The 26821-nt window shown below is 43.4% G+C and overlaps 1 protein-coding gene across 1 annotated transcript in view; it reads left to right on the top strand.

The window, feature by feature from the left end:
* MLC1 (modulator of VRAC current 1) overlaps window positions 1-13186 on the top strand; it is a 63215-nt gene extending 50029 nt beyond the window's left edge. Inside the window, 2 exon segments of the mRNA XM_030216706.1 lie at window positions 2759-2926; window positions 12508-13186. Of these exon segments, the coding sequence (XP_030072566.1) occupies window positions 2759-2926; window positions 12508-12582 (243 nt within the window). The 3' untranslated portion in view covers window positions 12583-13186.
* The last annotated feature ends 13635 nt before the right edge of the window (window positions 13187-26821 follow it).

The raw sequence follows: 26821 nt of genomic DNA, 5'->3' as shown, positions 1-26821 counted from the left end.
GGGAGACTATTACAAAGAAAAGGGGCTATGAAATAAAAAGCACTTTTATGCATTGTTTCATAATAGGCCTGCTGGGGTTAGGTAAGACAAACCTGTAGTCGCTGAGGGAGCGCAAGCAACGAGCTAGTGTATGAAGGATAGTTAAAAGATGCCAGGTTTTCAGGAAATCATGTACCGCTTTGTGAGCCAAAGTGAGAATTTTGAATTGGATTCTCAGGTGTACAGGTAACCTGTGCAACTTCATCAAGAGAAGAATAACATGACCTGAGCACCTTGCGTGATATAACAGGTGAGCTGCAGTATTTTAAAGAGTCTGCAATTGCCTAATTGCCATATTAGGAAGACCAGTATATCTAACATGACAATAATCGAGCTAGGAACAAACAAAAGCATGGAACAAAGTGTGCATGCTGATATTCCATACGTTTTTATCATTCAGAGAGCATATAAAAACCTCACTTTAAAACCTCTAAATTTTGCTTTGAAAAGGTTAATTTGGAATCTAATAACACACCCAGATATTTAAAGTGGTCTACTGGATGTATAGGACTAATAAACAACACAGGTGTTATTGAGGGACTTGAAGCATGGCCAGTAAGCCAACATTCTGTTGTCTTGGGTTTAGGATCAAATGGTGTTCTTGAAGCCAGGTAGCAACCTTGTGTAGGCAAATTTGAAGAGGGGAAAGGTCAGGTACAGTGGGCAGACACATAGTGAAGACTCAGAATGTCATCTGCATAGAACTACATGCTTAATCCAGATGATTGAATTAGATAAACCAGGGGACTTAAGTAGATGTTGAAAAGAACCGGAAAGAGCATTGACCCTTGCGGAATGCCACAGGCAAGAGAATATGAACTTGACTGTTTTTCAGAACTAAAAACACTACAAGTATGATCCTGAAGGTAAGAAGTAAACCACTTCAATACTGTACCGCCATGTCCAATATCCCTGAGCCACTGCAGCAATAGATCGTGATTAATTACATCAAAAGCTGCAGACAAGTCCAGGGACACAGCAGTGCAATAAAGCCTTCATCCAATTTATTATATACTTTGCTTAACGGGGAAGTTAGAACTCTCTCTGTACTGAAGACTACCCTGAACCCAGACTGCCGCATGCAAGGTAATTTTCAGACATCGTTTGCCAAAAGAGCATTTCCAAAATTAATTGTCAACTACTGTATGTGCTGGCAAAGGAAACTATAGGAGCCATTCTGCTGTGAAAAACTCCTTAGCCTTGGGCTTCGGCAAGAGCTAATTCAATTAAAGAGGCATTTTCACTTCATTAAACTGCCATATTTCCTCAGGGTGTAGATCCATAAAATGTAGCTCTAGCCTTCCTCAAACAGAGAAAATAAGTTAGCATTTAAACATTTTTGTCATATGCCAGGAGCCTACAGCTGCATGTTGTGACTTGATAACCCTTTAAGTCCCTATGAAGCTGCTGTTGGACAATGCAGTTCCCCTAGTAAACTCAGAAGTGGGGCTAATGCAAGCTATTAGATACCCTAGGCAAACCTCCTCTTTTGCACCCCCCTCCTCCCAATCATCTTTCAACCTTTTAATCCCTCTTTCTGCCCTGAGCTTATGATCACAATCACTTTCACATCACCCCTTACCAGTGGTGTGCTGGAGCAGGCTCTCACAGGCTCGCAAGAGCCGGTTGTTAAGTTTTTAAGAATTTTGGGAGCCGGTTGTTAAAGTAGGGCCCTCCATGGCTACTTTAACAACTGGCTCCCAAAATGTGGGCTTGGGCCCCCTGCTGAATTCTCTTTTACTTTGCTGGTGGGGATGCTGAGCCCTGCCAGCCAAGTAAATAGACTGCTGCTGCTCCCAGCTCCTTGCTTCCAGCTCTGAGCAGCAGGCTGGGACTTCTCCAGCATGTGAGAGAAGTTCCATCATGCTGCTCAGAGCAAGACGTTGGGAGTGGTGGCAGTCCATTATTGGTTGCCAGCAAAGGTATGCCTAGCGTGCCCGCACGAAGGAAGGGAGGAGAGAGAGGCAAGTGTTGCTCTCCCCCCCCCCCCCCCCCCCGGCCACCCCTGGCCCTTCCAACTGCAGAGCTGGCTACGTCAGGAGAAAGAGCCTGTTGTTAAAAATTTACCAGCATACCCCGTTGTTAAAAATTTACCAGCATACCCCTGCCCCTTACCAACGCAATCCTATAATAAAAAGACCCTGAAAATTAATTTTTAAAAACACATAATTGGATGTAACTCTTACATATTTAACTTTGATTTGAGTGTGTGTGTGTGTATATATCAATATGGATCAAAACAGCTGGCTGCTGCTCTGCACACTCTACAATCCTTCTTAGGTGCTAACCACTTTGAAACAACTGCACTGGTTGTCAGTTATTGAATTAATTTAAACATTCTATGTTTAGGGCCCTGTTTACAAAGGCTCGCTAGTGTTTTTAGTGCATGCTAACCGTGTAGATGCGCATAGGAATATTATAGGCATCTACACAGTTAGCGTTCACTAAAAACGCTTGCGCTCATTTGTAAACAGGGCCCTTAGTTTGTAGATTGCTATAAGGCAAAGGAGCTGGATACCTTAAAAACTGCCTCCATTTGTACTGTTATGGCAGGTGTAGCCCATTAGTAGACGTGTGAAATCTAGTGCATAGCAATGTTGAATCCTGATATTTATGTTAAAGGCAAACCTTGGTGCAAGTACGATTAAAACCTGAAGAGAGGAATGCAGAATTTCAAGAAAGGAGGCTTATTTAAGTATTCTTGTTTGTTTATTTCCAGAAGTCTTATGATGTCCTCCTTTTACTGCTGATGCTGACACTGCTAATGCAAGCCTTTCTTACCGTTGCCACTGTCATACATGGTGTAAGCTATAAAACTGAAATGAAAATGTTTGACCCATCGTGGACTACAGCACCAGGCAACAGGCACGATCACCAAACAGTGGAGGTTAGTGATTAGTAGCAAGCTGAAACGTGCAACACGTCCGGAATTTTTCTCTTAACGCCTAACACGTTGGAAAGGGTTGAATGATCTGGCCAAAATAGAGAGCTCAGTATTTTACCATTACTAGTTGTATTATCAAATAGTTAAAATAGCCTGTCCCAAAATGATTGGGCGTACATGGACTCAGTACTACTCATCACCTGCATTCTGCTGCTTGCCAAAACCCAGGCTGCCCGCTAATGCACTGTCCCAAAATACTGGGGTGTCCCATACCACTGGCTCCTGGATTACTGTCTTTATCAATGGCAGCCTGCATGCAGAGGCCTTACATATGCATTGAGGAAACCAAGATGCATATTTTCAAAGCACTTAGACTTACAAAGTTACATTGAGGCATATTTTCAAAGGACTCAAAACTTACAAAGTTACTCAAGTCAACAAAACAACCAAACAGTTCTCTATATAATGAGTGGATAATGCTACTAGAAATATAAGGGATGATTTTTTCAGTGGTGGCAGTAACCAGCTTAGGGGCCCTTTTACTAAAGTTCAATACATGATCAACTCAGCATTACTGAATTTTTAAGATATTTCTGTCAGGCATCATGGCATAGATGGAGAGTGGGTGTTCATTTTGAGGCAGTGGCGTAGCTAGGGTAGTTGACACCCGGGGCCGGTCATTTTTTAACACCCCCCCCCCAAATCCAGTACTAGGCATACCGAGAATACAAAACACTCAGGACCTATATATAGAGCAATTATACCATACCATAAGCAGTAATTTGTACGAGTCACACAAGGAAAAGGAAAGCATCTTAAACACTACAGTGAGCACTAGAACATCAATTCACCTATTGTAAAACGAAAACAGACAGATTAGTACAGATCGTCGATCCTGCACAGTCAATGCAATGTCTTTTTCACAAACACAGATACACCTAATCCACTATAGAATAAGTAATCATAAACTTTCTATTTAGACAAAAATTAAACTGAACCCCCGATGCCAGACTCTGCATACAATGCAACACTACCACAGAAACAGAAAATGTCCCCTAGTACTGTGCAAAATATAAAGACAGCAGATGTAAATTTGAAAAAACTAATAAATACCAACCACTTTACTAATTAACAAATAGAAATAAAACAAATACAGAAAATAAAATACCATTTTATTGGACTAATACATTTAGCTTCCAGAGGCCAAAATCTCCTTCCACAGGTCAATACAGTATAGTGCTGTTACAGTATCCTATCCTGACCTGAGGAAGGGGGTTTTGTTCTCTGAAAGTTAAGTCAAAATGTATTAAAATTAGTCCAATAAAAAGATTACCTTGTTTACATATTAAAGCAAAAAAATAAAAATATGTATTTTATTTACAGTTTGTTGTCTCTGGTTCCTGCTTTCCTCATCTTCTTTTCACAGTCTTCATCCATCCAGCATCTGTCTTTGCTCTCTCTCTCTCTGCCCTCCAGTGTCTGCCCTCTCTAATGTCCCTTCCATCCACTCTCTGCCCTCTCTCTCCCTTCCATCCACTGTCTGCCCTCTATTTCTGCCCCTTCCATCCACCATCTGCCCCAGTCTGCCATCTCTCTCTTCCTTCCGTCCACATCTGCCCTCTATCTCTGCCCCTTCCATCCACCATTTGCCCCAGTCTGCCCTCTTTCTCTCTCCCCCTTCCACCCACCATCTGCCCTTTCTCTCTGCCCCTTCAATCCGTCTGCCCTCCCTCTCCCATCCATCCAGGGTCTGCCCTCCCTCACACTCCCCCCTTCCATCCAGGGTCTATCCTTTTCAGCCCCCAGTTCCAGCCCCCTTATTCCACCTGCCCCAAGTTCCGTCCCCAGCCCTTTTCTTCCATTAGTCCCGAGCTTCCGCCCCCAGCCATTTCTCCCTATCCCCTTTTCAGCCCCCAGTTCCAACCCCCTTCATCCACCACATGCCTTGCATCCCCCCTTTTCAGCCCCAGACTCATTCTCCCACCTGCCCCAGGCATGGACCCATTTTCCCTCCTGCCCCTTGTCAGACCCCAGTTCCAGCTTCAGACCCCTTCACCCATCTGAGCACTCCCCTCTGAGCACCCCCACCCCTCCCCAATCCCCTTCTCCCCTCCGAGCACCCATCTGGGCTCCCCCACCCTCCCTCCCCAATCCCCTTCTCCCCTCTGAACACCCCTCTGAGCTCCCCCACCCCTTCCCAATCCCCTTCTCCCCTCCAAGCACCCCTCTGGGCTCCCCCACCCTCTCCAATCCCCTTCATCTGGGCTCCCCCACCCTCTCCAATCCCCTTCTCCCCTCCGAGCACCCCTCCGAGCTCCCCCACCCCTTCCTAATCCCCTTCTCCCCTCCGAGCACACCTCTGGGCTCCCCCACCCCTTCCTAATCCCCTTCTCCACTCCGAGCACCCCTCTGGGCTCCCCCACCCTCTCCAATCCCCTTCATCTGGGCTCCCCAATCCCCTTCATCTGGGCTCCCCCGGGCTCCCCCACCCTCCCCAATCCCCTTCTCCCCTCTGAACACCCCACCCTTTCTCCCCTCTGAGCTCCCCCTCTCCCATCTGACCCCCCCCCCCGACCCGGTCCCGTCCCGTCCCCCCTTGTGGAAAGCCGACAGAGCCCTCGTCTCCCGCCATCACCCTTCGTTTTTTTTTAAATCCATTGCAGCAACGCAGGCAGCACTTCGCGTCTGCCCTGCATGTGCTGTGAAGAGAGAAAATCACCTCGCTGGCGTTGGGCCTTCCCTCGTTGTGTCCCGCCCTCGAGGAAATAGGAAGTTACCTCAGAAGAGGGCGGGACACAACGAGGGAAGGCCCGACGCCAGCGAGGTGATTTTCTCTCTTCACAGCACACGCAGGGCAGACGCGAAGCGCTGCCTGCGTCGCTGCAATGGATTTAAAAAAAACGAAGGATGAAGGCAGGAGACAAGGGCTGTCCGGAGCACCCCTCCCACCCGCTGACACCCGGGGCGTACCGCCTCCACCGCCCCGCCCTTCCTACGCCACTGTTTTGAGGTACACTTATCGTGCACTAACCTCCCGATGCAGAGTTAATGTAAGAACACTTAGAGGTGTATTTTCAAAGCACTTAGACTTACAAAGTTCCATAGTAACCTATGGAATTTTGTAAGTCTAAGTACTTTTAAAATGAGCCCCTTAGTGTCTCATAAATAGGAGGTGGTAAGTGATCCCCACAACTCCCAGCAGGTACCACACGCTAATGGAACATAAACCCACAACCTGCAATTAAAAAATACTGGGAATGCCCCTTCTTGATATAGTGTTAGGTTTGGGCCTTCTGCCCATTCAAATCCAACGTTAAAATGCATTAAGCCCAAAACTTAACATACTGTAGGAAAATACTCCCTTAATTTTAATGCTGGCACCACATAAATTCAGTGCCGCTATACGGATGATATATGCATATTGGCAGTTGTCTACTTCCACGCTATCCATTGTTATCATATGATAATCGTATTGATAAATTTTGTTGGTGTCCTTTTATGTGCCAGGTGTTTTTGACACAGTTGATTATGACATCCTGTTAGATCAGGTACTGCACTTAGGAATGCCAAGAGTAGTGTTAAGTAGTTTAGATTTTTTTTTTTTTTTTTTTTTTTGTCTGAAAGGCAAGTAGTATCTGGAAATACCGAGTCATCTTTGTGTCTTTAACATTAAGGTTCCACAGGGCAGCTTTTTGTCAACATTGTCACTCAAATTCTTATTTGCAGCTGTTGGCTGTGGTTTTGCATTCAGTGGCATACAGTTTCAGATGTATGCTGATTATGTACAGTTGTGGAGGGGGTTGGCAGCATCTTACAAAAATCCTAATCTAAAGTGGTTAAGTATAATAATCCTGTGTACTTCCTCATACCAAATTCTGAATTATTATCTTGCAAACTAAATCTGTGTGGAAGTTATCTAAAGATGGAATTTTAAAGAGAATGAGATTTTTTCCACGGGAAAATGCCTCTGAATGTCAACGGTCTGAATGTTTTTGTCTTGACAGATTTGCTGAACCACCACTCTTCACTGGCAAAAAAACCCGGTTTACTTTTATCTTTCTGTTTTGACTGTTTCTTAATATATGTGATTGGAAGCAAATATAGCTGAATATAAATATTGTGACATAAATCTTCTACTTATCTTTACATTCTTTGCCCATCTGTAGTATCAATCCAGCCACCAAAGGGGTCCCATTTCGCCCTTACATTCAGACCGCTACCCCTCCACCAATTCGATCAACCTTATCAGTGTGATATAATATGTATCCTGGTATGACAGTGTCCCACTGGTTATCCTTCTTCCACCAGGTCTCAGAAATCCCTATTATATCTATTTTTAAAATTTAGTACATAAGTACATAAGTAATGCCATACTGGGAAAAGACCAACGGTCCATCGAGCCCAGCATCCTGTCCACGACAGCGGCCAATCCAGGCCAAGGGCACCTGGCAAGCTTCCCAAACGTACAAACATTCTATACATGTTATTCCTGGAATTTTGGATTTTTCCAAGTCCGTTTAGTAGCGGTTTATGGACTTGTCCTTTAGGAAACCGTCCAACCCCTTTTTAAACTCTGCTAAGCTAACCGCCTTCACCACTTTCTCCGGCAACGAATTCCAGAGTTTAATTACACGTTGGGTGAAGAAAAATTTTCTCCGATTTGTTTTAAATTTACTACACTGTAGTTTCATCGCATGCCCCCTAGTCCTAGTATTTTTGGAAAGCATGAACAGAAGCTTCACATCCACCTGTTCCACTCCACTCATTATTTTATATACCTCTATCATGTCTCCCCTCAGCCGTCTCTTCTCCAAGCTGTATAGCCCTAGCCTCCTTAGTCTTTCTTCATAGGGAAGTTGTCCCATCCCCGCTATCATTTTAGTCGCCCTTCGCTGCACCTTTTCCAATTCTACTATATCTTTCTTGAGATGCGGCGACCAGAATTGAACACAATACTCAAGGTGCGGTCGCACCATGGAGCGATACAACGGCATTATAACATCCTCACACCTGTTTTCCATACCTTTCCTAATAATACCCAACATTCTATTCGCTTTCTTAGCCGCAGCAGCACACTGAGCAGAAGGTTTCAGTGTGTTATCGACGACGACACCCAGATCCCTTTCTTGGTCCGTAACTCCTAACGTGGAACCTTGCATGACGTAGCTATAATTCGGGTTCTTTTTTCCCACATGCATCACCTTGCACTTGCTCACATTAAACATCATCTGCCATTTAGCCGCCCAGTCTCCCAGTCTCGTAAGGTCCTCTTGTAATTTTTCACAATCCTGTCGTGATTTAATGACTTTGAATAACTTTGTGTCATCAGCAAATTTAATTACCTCGCTAGTTACTCCCATCTCTAAATCATTTATAAATATATTAAAAAGCAGCGGTCCTAGCACGGACCCCTGAGGAACCCCACTAACTACCCTTCTCCATTGTGAATACTGCCCATTTAACCCCACTCTCTGTTTCCTATCCTTCAACCAGTTTTTAATCCACAATAGGACATTTCCTCCTATCCCATGACCCTCCAATTTCCTCTGTAGCCTTTCATGAGGTACCTTGTCAAACGCCTTTTGAAAATCCAGATACACAATATCAACCGACTCCCCTTTGTCCACATGTTCAAAGAATTGAAGTAAATTGGTCAGGCAAGATTTCCCCACACAAAAGCCATGCTGACTTGGTCTCAGTAATCCATGTCCTCGGATGTGCTCTGTAATTTTGTTTTTAATAATAGCCTCTACCATTTTCCCAGGCACCGACGTCAGACTCACCGGTCTATAATTTCCCGGATCTCCCCTGGAGCCTTTTTTAAAAATGGGCGTTACATTGGCCACCCTCCAATCTTCCGGTACCACGCTCGATTTTAAGGATAAGTTGCATATCACTAGCAGTAGCTCCACAAGCTCGTTTTTCAGTTCTATCAGTACTCTAGGATGAATACCATCCGGTCCAGGAGATTTGCTACTCTTCAGTTTGCCGAACTGCCCCATTACGTCCTCCAGGTTTACCGTGAAGTCAGTAAGTTTCTTTGACTCGTCCGCTTGAAATACCATTTCCGACACCGGTAACCCACCCAAATCTTCCTCGGTGAAGACCGAAGCAAAGAATTCATTCAGTCTCTCCGCTACGTCTTTGTCTTCCTTGATCGCCCCTTTTACCCCTCGGTCATCCAGCGGCCCAACCGATTCTTTTGCCGGCTTCCTGCTTTTAATATACCGAAAAAATTTTTTACTATGTTTTTTTGCCTCTAATGCTATCTTTTTTTCATACTCCCTCTTGGCCTTCTTAATCTGCGCCTTGCATTTGTTTTGACACTCCTTATGCTGTTTCTTGTTATTTTCAGACGGTTCCTTCTTCCATTTTCTGAAGGCGTTTCTTTTAGCCCTAATAGCTTCCTTCACCTCACTTTTCAACCAGGCCGGGTGTCTTTTGGACTTCCGTCTTTCTTTTCTAATTTGTGGAATATGTATGGCCTGGGCCTCCAGGATGGTATTTTTGAACAGCGTCCACGCCTGTTGTACAGTTTTTACTCTCTCAGTTGCCCCCCTAAGTTTTTTTTTTACCGTTCTTCTCATTTTATCATAGTCTCCTTTTTTAAAGTTAAACGCTAACGTATTTGACTTTCTGTGTACAGTTACTTCAAGGTCGATGTCAAAACTGATCATATTATGGTCACTGTTATCAAGCGGCCCCAGTACCATAACGTCCCTCACCAGATCATGCGCTCCACTAAGGACCAAGTCTAGAATTTTTCCTTCTCTCGTCGGCTCCTGCACCAGTTGCTCCATAAAGCTGTCCTTGATTTCATCAAGGAATTGTATCTCTGTAGCGTGTCCCGATGTTACATTTACCCAGTCTATATTTGGATAATTGAAGTCACCCATTATTATCACATTGCCCATTTTGTTCGCGTCTCTGATTTCTTTTATCATTTCTGTGTCTACCTGCTCATCCTGGCGAGGCGGACGGTAGTACACTCCTATCACCATTTTTTTCCCTTTTATACATGGAATTTCAACCCACAGTGATTCAAAGGTGTGATTTGTGTCCTGCTGAATTTGTAATCTATCTGAGTCAAGGCTCTCGTTAATATACAATGCTACCCCTCCACCAGTCCGGTCCACCCTATCATTACGATATACTTTGTACCCCGGTATGACAGTGTCCCACTGGTTATCCTCCTTCCACCAGGTCTCAGTAATGCCTATTATATCCAATTTTTCATTTAGTGCAATATATTCCAACTCTCCCATCTTATTTCTTAGACTCCTAGCATTTGCATATAGACATTTCAGAGTATGTTTGTTGTTCTTATTTGCATGATGCTTAGTACCTGACACTATTGATTTGACATCTTTTGTCTGATCTTTAGTTGTATTTAAGGGCACCTGGCCTACCACGGTCTGTTGTGTAACCTCACTATCCAGAAACCCTATCTTCCCTGTTTGTGAGGTATCTTTGCAAGATACCTTTTCCCGAACCATGCGCTTTTGAGCGACTGTCAGCCTTCCCCCCATTTCTAGTTTAAAAGCTGCTCTATCTCCTTTTTAAATGCCGATGCCAGCAGCCTGGTCCCACCCTGGTTAAGGTGGAGCCCATCCTTTCGGAATAGGCTCCCCCTTCCCCAGAATGTTGCCCAGTTCCTAACAAATCTAAAACCCTCCTCCCTGCACCATCGTCTCACGCATTGAGACTCTGGAGCTCTGCCTGTCTCTTGGGCCCTGCACGTGGAACAGGTAGCATTTCAGAAAATGCTACCCTAGAGGATCTGGATTTGAGCTTTCTACCTAAGAGCCTAAATTTGGCTTCCAGAACCTCTCTCCCACATTTTCCTATGTCATTAGTACCCACATGTACCAAGACAGCAGACTCCTCCCCAGCACTATCTAAAATCCTATCTAGGTGACGCGTGAGGTCCGCCACCTTCGCACCAGGCAGGCAAGTCACCAGGCGATCCTCACGTCCACCAGCCACCCAGCTATCTATATGCCTAATGATCGAATCACCAACTACAACAGCTGTCCTAACCTTTCCCTCCCGGGCAGCACTTGGAGACATATCCTCAGTGCGAGAGGATAGTACATCCCCTGGTGGGCAGGTCCTGGCTACAGGAGTACTTCCTACTTCACCAGGGTGATGCTGTCCTTCTAGGAGACCTCCCTCCTCCAAGGTAGCACAAGGGCTACTAGACTGGAGGTGGGACCTCTCTACAACATCCCTGTAGGTCTCCTCTATGTACCTCTCTGTCTCCCTCAGCTCCACCAAGTCTGCTACTCTAGCCTCAAGAGAACGGACATGTTCTCTAAGAGCTAGGAGCTCTTTGCATCGGGCGCAAACATATGACATCTCACCAACTGGAAGATAATCATACATGTGACACTCAATATATTCTAAATCTCCCATTGTATTTCTTAGACTTCTGGCATTTGCATATAGACATTTCAAACTATGTTTGTTGTTCCTATTTACATTTTGCTCAGCAGTTGACAGTGATAATGTAAAATCTTGAAAATCTGTTTGCTTTTTATTTAAAAACACCTGGTCTACTATGCTCTCTATTGCAAGTTTCTTTGATGAAGCGTGATGAGTTGGACTTTGCATACCGCAGAAGACATTGCCATCTTGTAGTCTTATAGACTCCAAATCCCAGATTCAGTCAGTGCTCTTCTCAGCTTTTTATAAATTGTTGCATTGACTATGTCACTATTTTTGTTAATGGCCACGCACTAATGGCAACGTTAGCACATGGCCATTAATTAGGGAAATAGAAAAATCACCTTTTTCTGGCTGCAGAAAAAGTGTCCTTAGCACATGGGAAAGACCCATGTAAGAGTGCCCTATGGCTATTTTTGCCACAGCTTTCTAAAAAGACCCCTTTGTATTTAGTGCAAGCTAAGATTTTATAAAAGGGCCTCTACAAAAAGGATCACGACTTCATTGGTACAGGTGCTTCCGAGGGCCAGACATTCAGATGTTCTCTTAAATTAGAAATGAATCTTATGACAACAAAGATATAAGTTGACACTCACACTAGCCACTTCAACTGTTCCTTATCAGTATACCTAACCCCCTTTGAAACATTCTGACATTTGTGAGTCACTACATGTGTGTGTGTATTCCATTATAAGTCTAACTAAAAGATGAAAAAATTGTCTATTGTATATAAATTCTGTATCTTGCTCACAAAGACTTTTGTCTCATTTGTATTTAGTGCAAGCTAAGTTTTTATAAAAGGGCCTCTACAAAAAGGATCACGACTTCATTGGTACAGGTGCTTCCGAGGGCCAGACATTCAGATGTTCTCTTAAATTAGAAATGAATCTTATGACAAAATTAGAAATGAATCTTATGACAACAAAGATATAAGTTGACACACTAGCCACTTCAACTGTTCCTTATCAGTATACCTAACCCCCTATGAAACATTCTGACATTTGTGAATCACTACATGTGTGTGTGTGTATACACATATTTATATTCCATTATAAGTCTAACTAAAAGATGAAAAAATTGTCTATTGTATATAAATTCTGTATCTTGCTCACAAAGACTTTTGTCTCCTTTGCCTGTAGGTGTCCAATAGCACAATGAAGGACTTTGATAAGGACAAAGCATGGAAGGCTGTTGTGGTACAGATGGCACAGTAACACAGAAGAAAACAGAGCAGCCAACACAAGAGCACACTTTCGAAATCAGAGCTTGGATTGAAAGTTACTTTAGCTTTCTCTGGTCACAGGGAAATTGAAGAGTAACATGATTTTTATGCCTTTCACGGGCTCTAAAATATATGCAGTCGGTCCTCCCCCTCCTTTTGGCATTGATGTGTGAAACCAGGCAGTTATGTTGCTGGGTATCCATTCTGCTCCATAGAAAGTATTCTGCACCGATCTAATTGTGTGACAGATTCTGAAAAGTATATTACAGACATGATACCTGTATCCTGCCAGGTGTCAGAAACATGCTGTTGTAACTTTATGAGCTTGTGCAACTTCATCTTGCTTATACTTCTTTTCTGTAGGAGTTCTGCCCTGTTTGCTAGCTTGATATTTTGGTGAAAAACATGTCATTGTTATAAGTGGAGTGTAGATATTAAAAAAATACAGCATTGGTATGTACAGCAAAAGGTCTTATAGAGACAGAAATATTGGGCCTCAAAGTATCTTGCACATATTTACGCCTAAATTAGCTAGGAAATCTAAAATTTAGATTATGGAGGAGCGTGCACTTATTATTAGACTTTGTGTAGAGGAAATGAAGGATAATTGGGCAATATCTAATTTTAGTGAATTAGGTACTAACCCTGGAAAATAAAGTATACTGTGAAGACAACAAGGTGGGGGATTTATTTTAAGCATTTAGCTCATGCCTTTTTCCAAGGCAAGTTACATTCAAGTATGGTAGGTGTTTTCCCTGTCCCTAGTGGACTTACAAGCTAAGTTTGTATTTGAGACAGTGGAGGGTTAAATGACTTGCCCAAGATCATAAGGAGCTGTAGTGGGATTTGAACCGCACTCCTCTTATTCTCAGTCCCTTGCTTGAAGCATGAGGCTATTCCTCCACTCCTGTTTAAAAAGGTATGAGTAAAAACACAGGATGGTGGCACCACAGCAGCTGCATATGTGCATTCAGATCAATAATGAAAGGGGCCTAGCTGGCCAAGTAAGGATTTAACTAGATTAAAGCTTCTGAAAACTGACCAGGCTAATTTCCTAATTTTAACTTCTGAAATATCACTAGGTGGCTAATGATGATTTTCAACTGAAGCTGCCTAACTTGGAGAGCCAGTTTAGAAACTGTGGGGGTGATGCACAGAACTCTGGCACTGTTCCCTACAGTGCTGGAATATGCCGGCTCTCACAACACGAAACAAACAGCTACCAATGCTCAACTCTTAACAGCATGCAAATTATATGCCTGCTGTTAGTGTTGAGCATTGGTTGGTAAAGGGGTTGGAACGTTCTTGGTGCATGCCCACAAGAACTATGAGGTAGGCATAGCTCTTGTGTGCATGTCCAGTGAACAAGTGCAGGGGGCTTGAGCTGCCCATAAGCTTGGAAATGGCGATGACCCTCTCTGCCCTATACTGCTGCAATCAATGAGGGCTTTCAGTCCTCAGCTGGGAGCATCCAGCATAAATCAAGATCAATATAGTTGTTATATACCACATAACTCCCCTAAAAGAGTTCAGCGCGGTTTACATCACATAAAATTATACAATTACATTACAATAAACCCACTATCATAATACAGTGTGAAGATTAGAACTCAATAAAAACCAAACATCCATAACATGCATTTAGGCAAACAAGTCTTTAAGATTTTATGAAAGGACAACTACTGTAATTGGTTTCAGTTCCAATAACAGTAGAAAGAGAATTCCAATAAGGAATCATGAAACAAAAAAAAATAGTATTGGCTATTTTAAAGAACTGAACCCCCTTCAGAGCCACAGATGGAAAAATCAAGAGGTTATTCAACCGCCTAGAAAATCTGTTCATAGAAATACAGACTAAATCAATAACTAAAGACGATGAAAGACCATAGGTGGCCTGGAACACGGTGCAGACAGATTTAAACAAGATTCTCTGCTGCCCTGGGAGCCAATGAAGTGCTAACCTATAAGAAGAAATATTATCAAATTTCCTAAGGTTAAATTTCAGCCTACTAGTTGTGTTTTGCAATTTCCTTAACCGTTTGGCCAATTAATCCCCAAAAAAGCACATTCCAGTAATCCAGGTATGGAAGAGGATCAACATCTGGACCAATAGGGCATAAACAGACTGATCAAAATATGATATTATCAATTTTAATTGCTTCAGTTTAAAGATTGTCTTCCTCCAAAGCTGGACAGGTACAGCAAGATTAGAGCTACTAAACCAAAGTTGAGTTTCAACATATTTTCTAAGGCCCAAAGTTGAATCTTTTCCATACAAAGAGATATTCTATCTTCAATGTCGTGTAGATTTTCAGACCCTGGCACTAACAGCAAAATATCATCTGCATAGGATAACATCTCATCCACATTTGGCTGAATACTACCTAAGGATGCCATACAAATTTTAAAAAGAAGAGGAGATAAATGGGGAGCCTTGAGGCACCCCACAACCTGAAAACCAAAATTGGGATAGAACATTGTCCTACCCAACACTAACTCCGATCTGAAGAAGGGTTACCTTCGAAAGCTAATCAAAAAATGTATTGTTAGTCCAATAAAAAAGGTATTATCTTATTTTCTTTTATGTGTTCTGATTTATTTCTATGTATTACCTTTAAAAGTGGACTAACACAGCTACCACACCACATCACTTCACAGAGCCCCCAATACCTATTCCACTCAGCCTTTCCAGGATCAATTTATGATCCACCATATCAGATGCAACAGAAATTTCAAATTGAAGCAAAACTATTTGCTTCCCCAAGCTTAATTGGCTCTTAACATAAGAAATAAGCAGAGAGGGCTGTAAAAGTCACCCTGTCAACAACTAAAAGCTGTCAGCGCCGGAGCTGTTAGTAGATTTTAGTCACTAGGACAGGGGCTTTCTGTGTGCTGTTTCTTTGTGCATTGTATGGAATCACTAATGAGCTCATTTTAATACCAGTGAGATCATTAGCATGGGACATTTTGTCACTGCTTCCATGCACTGTAAAGCAGTGGCCGAAAGCCTCTGTACATTAGCCACACAATGTTTCATTTAGACTGGCCAAAACCAGTCTAAATGAAACATTGCAAGCATGGTAATCTTTGAGCATCTCCCTCTATAATAACAAGCCTAAATTAGTCCTATCCCTTCCTGCCCACCCCTCCAACCCAAGGCTTAAGTGAAAAAAAAAATAATGCCCTGTGAAGTGTAATCCATTTCCTCCCTTCCTCTAATAGTTTAATGTTTAAAAAAAATGGTTTCCGTCCACCAGCAACTGATCACTACCCTCCCTCCATCCTATTAAATATTTTTTTAAACATCTGAAAAAGAGAGGGAGAGCCAGAAAACTTGGGGGTGGGAGGTGTATGGTTAGAGAGGGGATTATTTTCTTCAAATTTAAAGAGCCATCCGGAGGGCATTGCAGAAACAGGGATGGAATGAGACCACAATTTAGGGTAGAAGTAGGGGTGCATTTACAGTTTTGAGGGTCAGGGAGCGATTGCAGTTTTATGAATTTATTTATTTTTTGAAAGAGGACTGGTTGGTAAAGACTCCACCTCCCAGAATAAAAAAGCCAGGAGAGAGCGGGGCCATTGTTGTGCAGCATTGCTTTTTCAGTCTCCAAATTTTTACCATATATCTTAATCTGTAGAAATCTGGAAATAAACAGTAATTTATGCATTATGATTTACAAGATGACGTATTAACAATGTATCATGTAAATGTTGCATCACTGTCCTTTCACTTAAGGATTCACAGAAACATACAATTTGACAAGAAGTGTCTAAATCTATGTTCACAATAACACTTTGGCTACATGTGGTTTTACTGCAAGAGTGGAATTTTGAAGTCCAGATTCTTCCATTTGGAAACCTGTACAAGTATCAAAATATATAAGGAAGGGAAAATGGATTTTGGATTTAGCCGACACCTCCCCCCCCCCCCCCCCCCCCCCAGTTGTAGCTGAAGGGGAGTTGCATTTAGGTACAGTATGTTCATGTCCTTGGAAGTTGCCCGAGATAATAAGGAGCCACAATGGAATGTGAGCCACACTCCTATATTCTCAGCCCACTGCAGGACTACATCAAACCTGAACTGCTATGTCTCCTGGCAACTCAGGTTTTATTTACTGCAGGGACCAAGGCTGGATTACTATTATAATGGGTCCCAGGCAAACAGACATTTGAGCCCTCATTCACTTTGTTATCCTAGTCCCATGGAATTTTCATTTATGGTTTTATCCCTTTCTTTCAAGGCAGACCTCTTCCCAACTCACCTGGCTTAAAATGGCTTGGAGAAACTCTAGGGACTGCTTTTGGGTATGGCTGGTGGAACAGGCTGCTAATGCATGTGGGGGCAGAGAGTTATTGCATTCTCACAGCCTTTGTTTCCTGATCAAAACCAAGAAGCAGAAAGGACAGCAAGTAGGCACCCAGGGCTGTGCCAGCGGGGTAAGCATGGCAGGGGGGCGCTGCCTCACTATGCTTACCTTGCCCTCCCGCTCCCATTGCCCAACTGCCCGCCCTCTTCTCTCCCGCAAGATCCCTTTCCTTTTTTTTCTCCTTTTAAATTTAACTCCGTCCGGCAGCGCAGCCTTCTGATGTCATTTCCTTGATGTCTGAAGAAGGCGGAACACTGAGTGAAGGGAAGGCTAGACACGTCGGGAGCGCCGCCTCCTTCACTGACGCTGCACCTGCGCTGCTGGACGGAGGTAAATTTAAAAGAAAAAAAAGGAAAGGGATGTTGGGAGAGGAGAAGAGGGCGGGCAGTTGGGACATGGGAGCGGGAGGGCAGGGGAGAGAGGAGCATGGATGCGAGGGCAGGGTTCATGGAAGGGAGAGGGGAATTGCTGGATAGGGATGAATGGAGGGGGCAGGGGACAGATGGGCATGGATGGATATGAACTGCAGGGCTCAGGGAGTGAGGGGAATTGCTGGATAGGGATGAATGGAGGGGACAGAGAGGCATGGATGAGAGGGCAGGGCTCAGGGAGAGAGGAGAAATTGCTGGACATAGAGGGGAGGGAAGAGAGATGAAGGAGATGAAATGAGGGAAAAGGAAGAGAGGAGAAAAACTGCACATGGATGAAGAAAATAGGCAGAAGCTGAGGACCAGAAATGAAGAAGAAAGGAGGAAAGGAAAGAAATAAATGGAAAGGAAGCCCTGGAAACGGAGTTAAGAGGACAGATAGCAGCTGAATCACATACTGGGCCAGCATGATCAGAAAAAGAAAGTCACCAGAAAACAAAGGTAGAAAAAAATCATTTTATTTTCATTTTAGTGTTTGGAATATGTCCACTTTGAGAATTTACATCTGCTATCTTATTTTGCAATGTAAAGCAATTTGTTTCTAAGAATATTGCTGACAATTCCTGTCAGTGTGGCAAGTGGTGAGCGATCATTTTCACGGGGGGGGGGGGGGCAACTGATAGTCTGCAGGGGGGCACCAGAGACCCTAGGCACGGCCCTGTAGGCACCGATTTATTCTATGCACGCACTTGCTCACAACCTGCTCCCATACCTACAATCATCTCTTGCAGTTTCCCTGGGCTGATTTGATGAGATGAACCTGGTCGGAGAGAGCAGGGAGTGAAATTCTGTGCAAGACAGGGAGAAGTAGAAGCAGGCAGCGAGGGATGATGTGGATTTAAGAGGTTTGGGGAGGTATTGGAACAGTGGCGTAGCCAAGGGTGGGCCCAGGCCCATCCATTTTGGGTTTAGGCCCACCCAATAGCAGCACATCTCTAATGTGGCTGGCAGGGATTCCCAAGCCCCACCAGCTGAAAACTCCCAACTGTCCCTCCTGCATACCTTTTAAATAGCAGATCTTTGCCTGCTACAAGCAGCGACTGATACATACTGTTTGCACCGGCCCTGCAGCCTTCCCTCTGATGTATTCCTGCTTATGCAGAAACAGGAAACTGCATCAGAGGGAAGGCTGTGGGGACAACATGAGCACAGTGTATTAGTTGCTGCTCATTGTCAGTGAAAATCTGCTATTTAAAAGGTATGCGGGGGAGGGGGATGCTTGAGAGACCATATGGCATACAGGCAAGAGAGAGAGAGACCAAATTACTTGTGGGACAAGGCGGAGTTCTGCCCACACATCTTGGGCCCAGGCCCACCCAAAATTGGGTGTCTGGCTACGCCTCTATATTGGAAACATGTAGAGAACAGGGTTGCCAGATAGGCGGTTTTCCCACCCAATTGGGCAGTTTTCCGCAACCCGCCGTGGGTAACTTTTGCCTGCGGTGGGTTGCGGTTTTTTGGGCGGTTTTTCGGCTGGCGGGGGGTGGGTGGGGCTAATGGTGACAGAGGCGGGGTTTGTGACATTGGGCGGGGGCGATGACGGAAGGGGTGGGGCTGATGACAGCGGGGGCAGGGGGTGATGACGGAAGGGGTGGGGTTGATGACGGCGGGGTGGGGGTGATGACGGAAGGGGCGGGGGTGATGATGTCGGGGGTGGGGTGTGTGCTGTTTTTGGCCGGGTTTTGTGTGGGAATTTTTTTTTTTATATGGCAACCCTGGTAGAGAAGTGTAGTGCATAACTACAGCTTGGGAAGATGACTGCTGGTAAATTAGTAACAATGTTATTGCTGAGTTAAAGGCTTTGCCAGGCACTGTCTTTCCTTATTTTTTTAAAACTAGTTTAGCAATCCTACCCGGCTCCCCAAATGTCTTGCTTGTCAGACGTTTATCATTTTTTTCAAGTGAGACACTTGGCAGGTCTGAGGCTGCCCTCTTTACTTTAGGTCTTAGAGAGTTGTACCTAGTTTTCCTATGTATTAATCCTGCCTTGGCTGCGTAACCTAGGCTGAACTCTGCTGCTCAACAGGGTGTGTGTGGAATGCCAAGGAAGAAGGAATACAAGCTTCAGCACTACCATTTCATACTCAAACCCTGGCAATGGTGAACGCAAATTAGTTTCTCTTTCATTCCTTGACTAGAGGGCAGGCCCGGACAGGAGAGGGAGAAAATAAAAACTCCATCTCTGATTTTACCGAGTACTGCACCTCGGCCCCTCTACACCCAAAAACGCACACCACTAGCCCTTGCTTCGCACTCCACCCAACCCCTCTGCACCGGACTGGAGGCGGCCACCGTCACCGCAGTAACGGCACGCGTGAGTTGCGGTGGGCGTGACTCAGTCAAGCAGGGCCATTGTCTGAGTGCGTGCGGCGCTTGGCCCGACCAAGCAGGCTCCTCCCCCCTCCTGCGCCTGCTCGCAGTGTTCGGGGCCCGGGAAGAACGTGCTCCGCAGGCGGGGACGCGAGGAATAGCATGCAGTGCGTCAAGAGCTGCTGAGAGCAACTACAGCGCCCTCTGGTAAGATTCACTGCATCGCCTTGGGGAGTGGGGGATGGATCTTTCTTCACCCCGCCCTCCCCACATTGTTGATACCCTCCAACCGTCTCACCTTTGGCATTATTGATTTTGGGGGGGGGGGGGGGGGGGGGTTCTTCACTTATTTTCTTTGTTATATTGTTAGGTCTTTGTTTTTTGTTGCCCTGATATATTTTTATTTTAAGCTGTTTTCTTTTAAAAATAAATGATTGCCTTCTTTTAGCATATCTACACTTCTTTCATCTTATTAAACTTTTATTTATTAGTGATTCCATTCATACTGTATTCATGTTTCAGTTGCTACTGACCTGGGTATTCGTTTTCAGAGGCAGGAAGAGATGCTTGTAGTTTCCTCCTTTTATTTTTCTAGCTCATTCATAACGGGTTGAGAGCAATGGATTTAATTATTATCTTAACTTGCTTTACAAACCTGAATTCAAGGTGAGTTGCATGCAAGTGCAATAAGTATTTCCCAATCTCTAGAGTGTTTGCAGTTAATCTGTACTTAATGCAACTGAAGGTGAAGCGACTTTTCCAGGATCTCAAAGACAAATTGTGGGAAAGCATGGATTTGAACTCTAACTTCTTCAGTTCTTAGCTCTAACTATTAGGTTACTCCTCCACTGGTTCTCTGGAAGGTTGATTCCATTAGAACCTCTAGTCCTTGAGTCTAGCCAACACAGGGTTGGTAGCTCCTTAAAAATGTTTTCATTCACAATCTGCCACATTTTAGTGGCCCCCTAACATTTTTATGGTGTTTTTGGGCTCCTTGTTCCCTTTCCCAAATAGTAGTATGTACCAGCCATCCACAATTTGGGAGGATAAAAGAAACCAAGGCTACTGTATATGAGAAAGTCGATTTTATTTACTTACCAAGTACAGATACAATTATAGTTTCTCATGAGAGATCAGTACAGTTACATAAAAAGCTGTTTACTGTGACTGCTTCTCTGAAATACTGTTCTGATTCAGCCGCTTATATTGTTTGTTTCAGACAATGATTCACATGACTTTTTCTGCAAATCATCCTTCTCATAGATTATTATCTGATTCTCACCATCTGCTTTCCTTAACATGTTTAAACCACATTCTCCCTTTTTGTTTACACTAGTTTCTTTGCCAAGCCTGCTTGCCTGTAAGGGTATCATAATCATAATAGACCATAAATTCCAGAGATAATAAATTCCAGAGTCATGCAGGCTTATCAATCTCTGGCCTTTTGACCCATTCCATAGTGCATGACTGCGCATAATTCTACAATGGATACACATTTTGTCATTACTGTTTTATGCTCATCTTGACAGATTAAAGGGGCATGGTATATGCAAACCACTTTGATTATTACCATAGAAAGGTAATAATCAAGTGGTTTGCATATTATATACAGGTACTTTTTTTTTTTAATCTGGGGCAATGGAGGGTTAAGTGACTTGCCCAAAGTCACGAGGATCTGTGCGAATTGAACCTAGAATACCGGGATCAAAGCCCACAGTAGTAACCTTTAGGAGTAGCCTAGTGGTTAGTACAGTAGCCTCAGAACTGGGTTCAATTCCGACTGCAGCTTCTTGTGACTCTGGGCAAAAACCGAGACTGTGAGCCCTCTAGGGACAAAGAAAGTACCCTCTTATAATGTATGATTGTTCTCCGCCTTGAACTTGATGGTTAAGTGGATTATAAATGCCAGAATTAAAATTAAATTATGCTCCAACATTCACCCCTATATGAACCCGAGGGTCTGTTTCAATCAAAGGACTAAGCAACAGGTTTCTCCCAGTTTGGTTGAGTAAGCCTTGCAGTATGTCATGTGACTTCTATACTCCAGCCAGGCCAGGACCAACCCAATCAGCAATCTCAAACTCAACTGCATTGGTATGGATAGTGTCAAAAAGTCCTTGGAACATGTATACTGTTCAGCCTGTAAGTGCTGCTGTGGGAACAACAGTTATTGTCCACACTATTGGTGCATCTGCTGCTGGCCAGATGCAGCATACCCAGAAGGCCTGAGAGGAGCAGACACAGAACACTGGAACATACACAGTGGCTGAGATAGAGTTCTTCCCTTCGCCTCTTGATAGTGCACAGCATCTTCGCAAAGTGTTTGGCCCAAGCAATAGCACATTTATGAAGAAAGTCTTTGCATTTACCCCTATTTGGATGATATTCTGATTTCAGCCAGAACTTGCCAGGCTGCACAGCATTCAACAGAGCAATCCATTGCTTACCTTCGATCCCTAGGTTTCCTGATAAATATGGAAAAGCCCAGTCTAGAACTGAAACAGGATCTTAAGTTTATAGGGGCATGTTTAGTAACATGCCAAAGTTGAGCCTTCATACTCAAAGACCTTCAATTATGTCTAGTTGCACCAGCTTAACAGCTTTTAGTCAATCACAGGTCATCAGCTTGAGATATCTTCAAAGTCCTAGCAGCTTCAGTGCATGTACTGCCTTTTCCAAGAGTGCGAATGACATCTAAAGTTCCAGTGGAATCGTTCGCTTTATCCTGTGTTGTAGAGGTACTTATATCAGATAACAGAAAATCACTTAGAAAGTAATTATTCTGGACTCGTTTGTTAAGGATATGATCAGTACCTCATGTGGCCCTTAGGCTCTGCTGCCAGGCTGCACCACCAATGAAAGGAATAATGCCAAAATAGAAATATATTATTTATTATAGATATAAAAATAACAATATGGCAAAATGCAAAGCAAGTTACAAAACTCTGTACACTATCAAAATATACTGATTACTACACCAAAAATAAACTGATTATAGTCATGTAACTAGCATGTAACTATAAATAATTACACAACTATAATATATCCTAAGAAAAGATTACCACTAGTAGCAAAGTTAGGTTACTGACCACAAGTCCTGAGACAAACTAGTCCTTCACAGGCAAAACCAAGACTAACTACACCCTGAAGCATAAGAGGAAAATTCCTGCTCTCACCCTTGTGGTCCTTAGGTCCCTGACTTCAGGTGATGTGAAAAATTGGCTCCACTTCTAGGCTCCAGCAGATACCTCCTGCAAACCTGTCTGGTTCAGGAAAGTAAGTCCAAAGGTCTCTGCTCTGTGCAGCTCTGGGCAAACCATCAGACTGCAGCTGAATTTGACCTTGTCAGCTCTTAGCCAAGGAATCACAGTTCACAGGTGTTTGACAAATCAGTCTCTCTATCTCCTCTGAGAGAGATCCATTCACTCTCCAATCTTCTCTTCCTTCTCCTTTTTTTTTTTTTTTTACATTTTCTCTGTCATTCCCAGCATTGACATTCCTCTGTAGCAGGTGATACACATGGACCAATCACCAACCATGTATCTCTGTTCAGCAGATACCCAGGGTCATGACAATGAGGCCTTGTGATTCCAGCAAGAATATCTTATCAATCACATGTCAGACTCTCACAGATGTACTAGAGCCTCTGTGAAAACTGCTCCTCCGTGCCTCCCAGGAGATAAGGTGGATGGCTAGTGCACATAAACACATGTTCTTGGATTAAGCCAGCACTGCTATGCTAAGTAGTAGTTTTCCTTTGTAGAAAGCTGGCTTCAGCTAAAGAATCCATATTATTAGATCAGGAAAAGATGGTTCAGGCTTGCCAGGCCTCTGACCAGCAAAGGTAAGAAAGCAGGACCCCTACAATGTCCAGGAGAACAGAAATTACTGCTCTAATGCCACATTTGCTGCAATGGTGGTCCCAGCCCCTCAATTTAAATAATAGTTACCCTTTTAGAATTCCACTCTCATGAGAACCTTCACAACGGATTGCATTCTGATAAGGTGGGTGGTGAATTTACATCACCTGCAAACTGAGGGAGATTGATTGCCTGTGATAAATATACTATATATCAATCATTTGCAGCTCAGAATGATTTTCCTTGCCCTCAATGCGATTTCTCATTTGCACACACAGAAGATTGTTTTGATTTTCACTAATCAAATTACTCTACTTTACATCATATTTGGTATTTCAAACTTCACATGTAAATTTAACACGTGGGGTTTGTAGGAAGTATGAAAGCAAAAGTATGTATGCACTGCCCTTGAAAAATCACCCAGGAACAATTGTGACCTCTTCTCTGTGGCTAATTTTTCTGTCAGAAACAATGTACATAGTTTTGATTGTTCAAAGCTAAGCACATTGTTCCCCACCCTCTCTCTGCCTCTTAGCAATGCAGGCAAAATTACTTGGGTTGAAGAACAATGCAGGTAATTTTGTCCACTGTTTTATACATAGAATGCTTTTCATTATTACTCCCTTCATTATTTAGTATAATGAAATGAAAGAACGTAATAAGCAATTCATCTCTACCCTAAATTAATATGTTTGCACATATTCTCCGTATTACCTCTTTCACCTTAAATAATAGTTGTAGAATCTAAATCTTTTTAAATATCCAAGATCATAGTTTTCAGAATTCTTTATTCAAAAGTGTCCTCCCTGCCTTTTTCATTTCTGAATGATGGTTGCTTAAAAAGCATAGGATACTAATGCCAAACAAAAAAGCATCATTTGATTTTCTAGTTTTTTCATGTCCTCTTTTAAATGTATATGTTTTCTTCGTGAATCTGTCTACTATCATTTTGATATTACTTGCCCTGCTCATAGCAGTCTTCTGTTTCTTCTTGTTTGTATTGATTTCCTCAAAAGAAAGGGTACCTGAAGAAGGTAAAGGCTTGATTGCCATAGCTAAATGTAGCGGTGTTTTCTTTGTAGCACTGTATAAATTAGTATCAGAGTTCTGATGAGATGATAAAGGTATAAATTAGATAGAAGTAAATGTTCTGAATTTTCTTCACTTTTGGAGTAACATAGGGATCTGTTTACTAAAGTTTATTAGGCAGTTAACACATGAATTAACCTGCACAAGATCAATAAGTGGTTTTGCATTATTTCAGTGTTAGCACATACTAATTAGCATATTAAGAGCATTTTGTATTAAGGGGTGGTAACTAGGCAGGGCAGGACAGAGATTGGGCGTGAAGAGCTAACTGCAGGAAGTTCATGGCACATACCAGGCACTGTTACCTCCAAGGAGGTTTGATTGAGAACAGGTGACAGCATGACATCAAAAAGTTGAAAGCCACTTAGGTTATTCTGTGGTTCCCTTTCCCCATTCAGTTGTTATTCTGTGTACACTCAAAACAAAGCAAACAAACCTATGAGCTGCTGCATCCACATTGTTGTTCTTTACTGTTTGTAGCATTTTTATTTAATCTCACTTATATTTTCAAACATGCCAGCTTCTGCAGCATACGGATGTACACAGAGGAAGTATAATAACGGAACAACTTTTCATAGGTAGAGTAGTAATTTGGTATAAATCGTAGTCATTTCGAGGGGCTGGTTATAGGGACACTCTAGCATGTGTTACATTCGTGCAGATATTTTTTTTCTCCTAGTAAAGGGACACTAAAACAGACATCATGTTATGAGAATCAGGTGCTCAACATTCAGAATTTTTATTTATTTATATCTCACATTAAACATGAATTATGTTGAAACCTGGGAGCATTTAAATTCTTTTTTTTCCCTGTGCCTAGATCAAAAGAGAAAGATGGTTTGTGGGAACGTGCACCTTTTGTTGTATGGAATACAGTGGGGTATCCCTAGCACCCAGGCTCACTCAAAACAATGAACATTGGTCAATTGGGCCTCGCAACAGCGAGAACATAACATAGATTGACCTGAAAACATAAACAACTAACTAAGAGTGTGCAGCCTGGAACAGAAGAAAAATGGGTCTAGGGGGGTTGAGTTGGATTCTAAACCCCGACCAGATTCTGCAGCACCGACTCCCCAAACCGACTGTCGCGTCGGGTATCCTGCTGGAGGAAGTAGTGAGATGTGAATGTGTGGACTGATGACCACGTTGCAGCCTTGCAAATCTCCTCTATGGAGGCTGACTTTAAGTGAGCCACTGACGCAGCCATGGCTCTAACATTATGAGCCGTGACATGGCCCTCCAGAGTCAGCCCAGCTTGGGCGTAAGTGAAGGATATGCAATTTGCTAGCCAATTGGAGATTGTGCATTTTCCGATGGCGACTCCCCTCCTGTTGGGATCGAAAGAGACAAATAACTGGGCGGACTGTCTAAAGGGTGTGCAAACTGCTTTCGCCAGGGCGGGTATGAGGACGGGGAAAGAATGTTGGCAAGACAATTGACTGGTTCAGATAGCACTCCGACAGCACCTTTGGCAGGAACTTAGGGTGCGTGTGGAGGACTACTCTGTTGTGATGAAACTTGATATAAGGTGCATGCTCTACCAAGGCCTGAAGCTCACTGACTCTACGAGCTGAAGTAACAGCCACCAAGAAAACGACCTTCCAGGTCAAGTACTTCAGATGGCAGGAATTCACTGGCTCAAAAGGAGGTTTCATCAGCTGGGTGAGAACGACGTTGAGATCCCATGACACTGGAGGAGGTTTGACAGGGGGCTTTGACAAAACAAACCTCTCATAAAGTGAACAACTAAAGACTGTCCAGAGATAGGCTTATCCTCTACACGGCGGTGATAAGCACTAATCGCACTAAGGTGAATCCTTAGAGAGTTGGTCTTGAAACCAGACTCTGATAAGTGTAGAAGGTATTCAAGCAGGGTCTGTGTAGGACAAGAAAGAGGATCTAGAGCTTTGCTGTCACACCAGACAGCAAACCCCCTCCATTTAAAAGAGTAACACCTCTTTGTGGAATCTTTCCTGGAAGAAAGCAAGACTCGGGAGACACCCTCTGAAAGACCCAAGGAGGCGAATTCTAAGCTCTCAACATCCAGGCCGTGAGAGCCAGATACTGGAGGTTGGGATGTAGAAGCGACCCCTCGTTCTGAGTGATGAGGGTTGGAAAACACTCCAATCTCCACGGTTCTTTTGAGGGCAACTCCAGAAGAAGAGGGAACCAAA

Source organism: Microcaecilia unicolor, chromosome 10, assembly GCF_901765095.1.
Source record: "Microcaecilia unicolor chromosome 10, aMicUni1.1, whole genome shotgun sequence".
Taxonomy (NCBI): Eukaryota; Metazoa; Chordata; class Amphibia; order Gymnophiona; family Siphonopidae; genus Microcaecilia; species Microcaecilia unicolor.
This window is presented reverse-complemented; position numbering and strand designations above follow the sequence as displayed.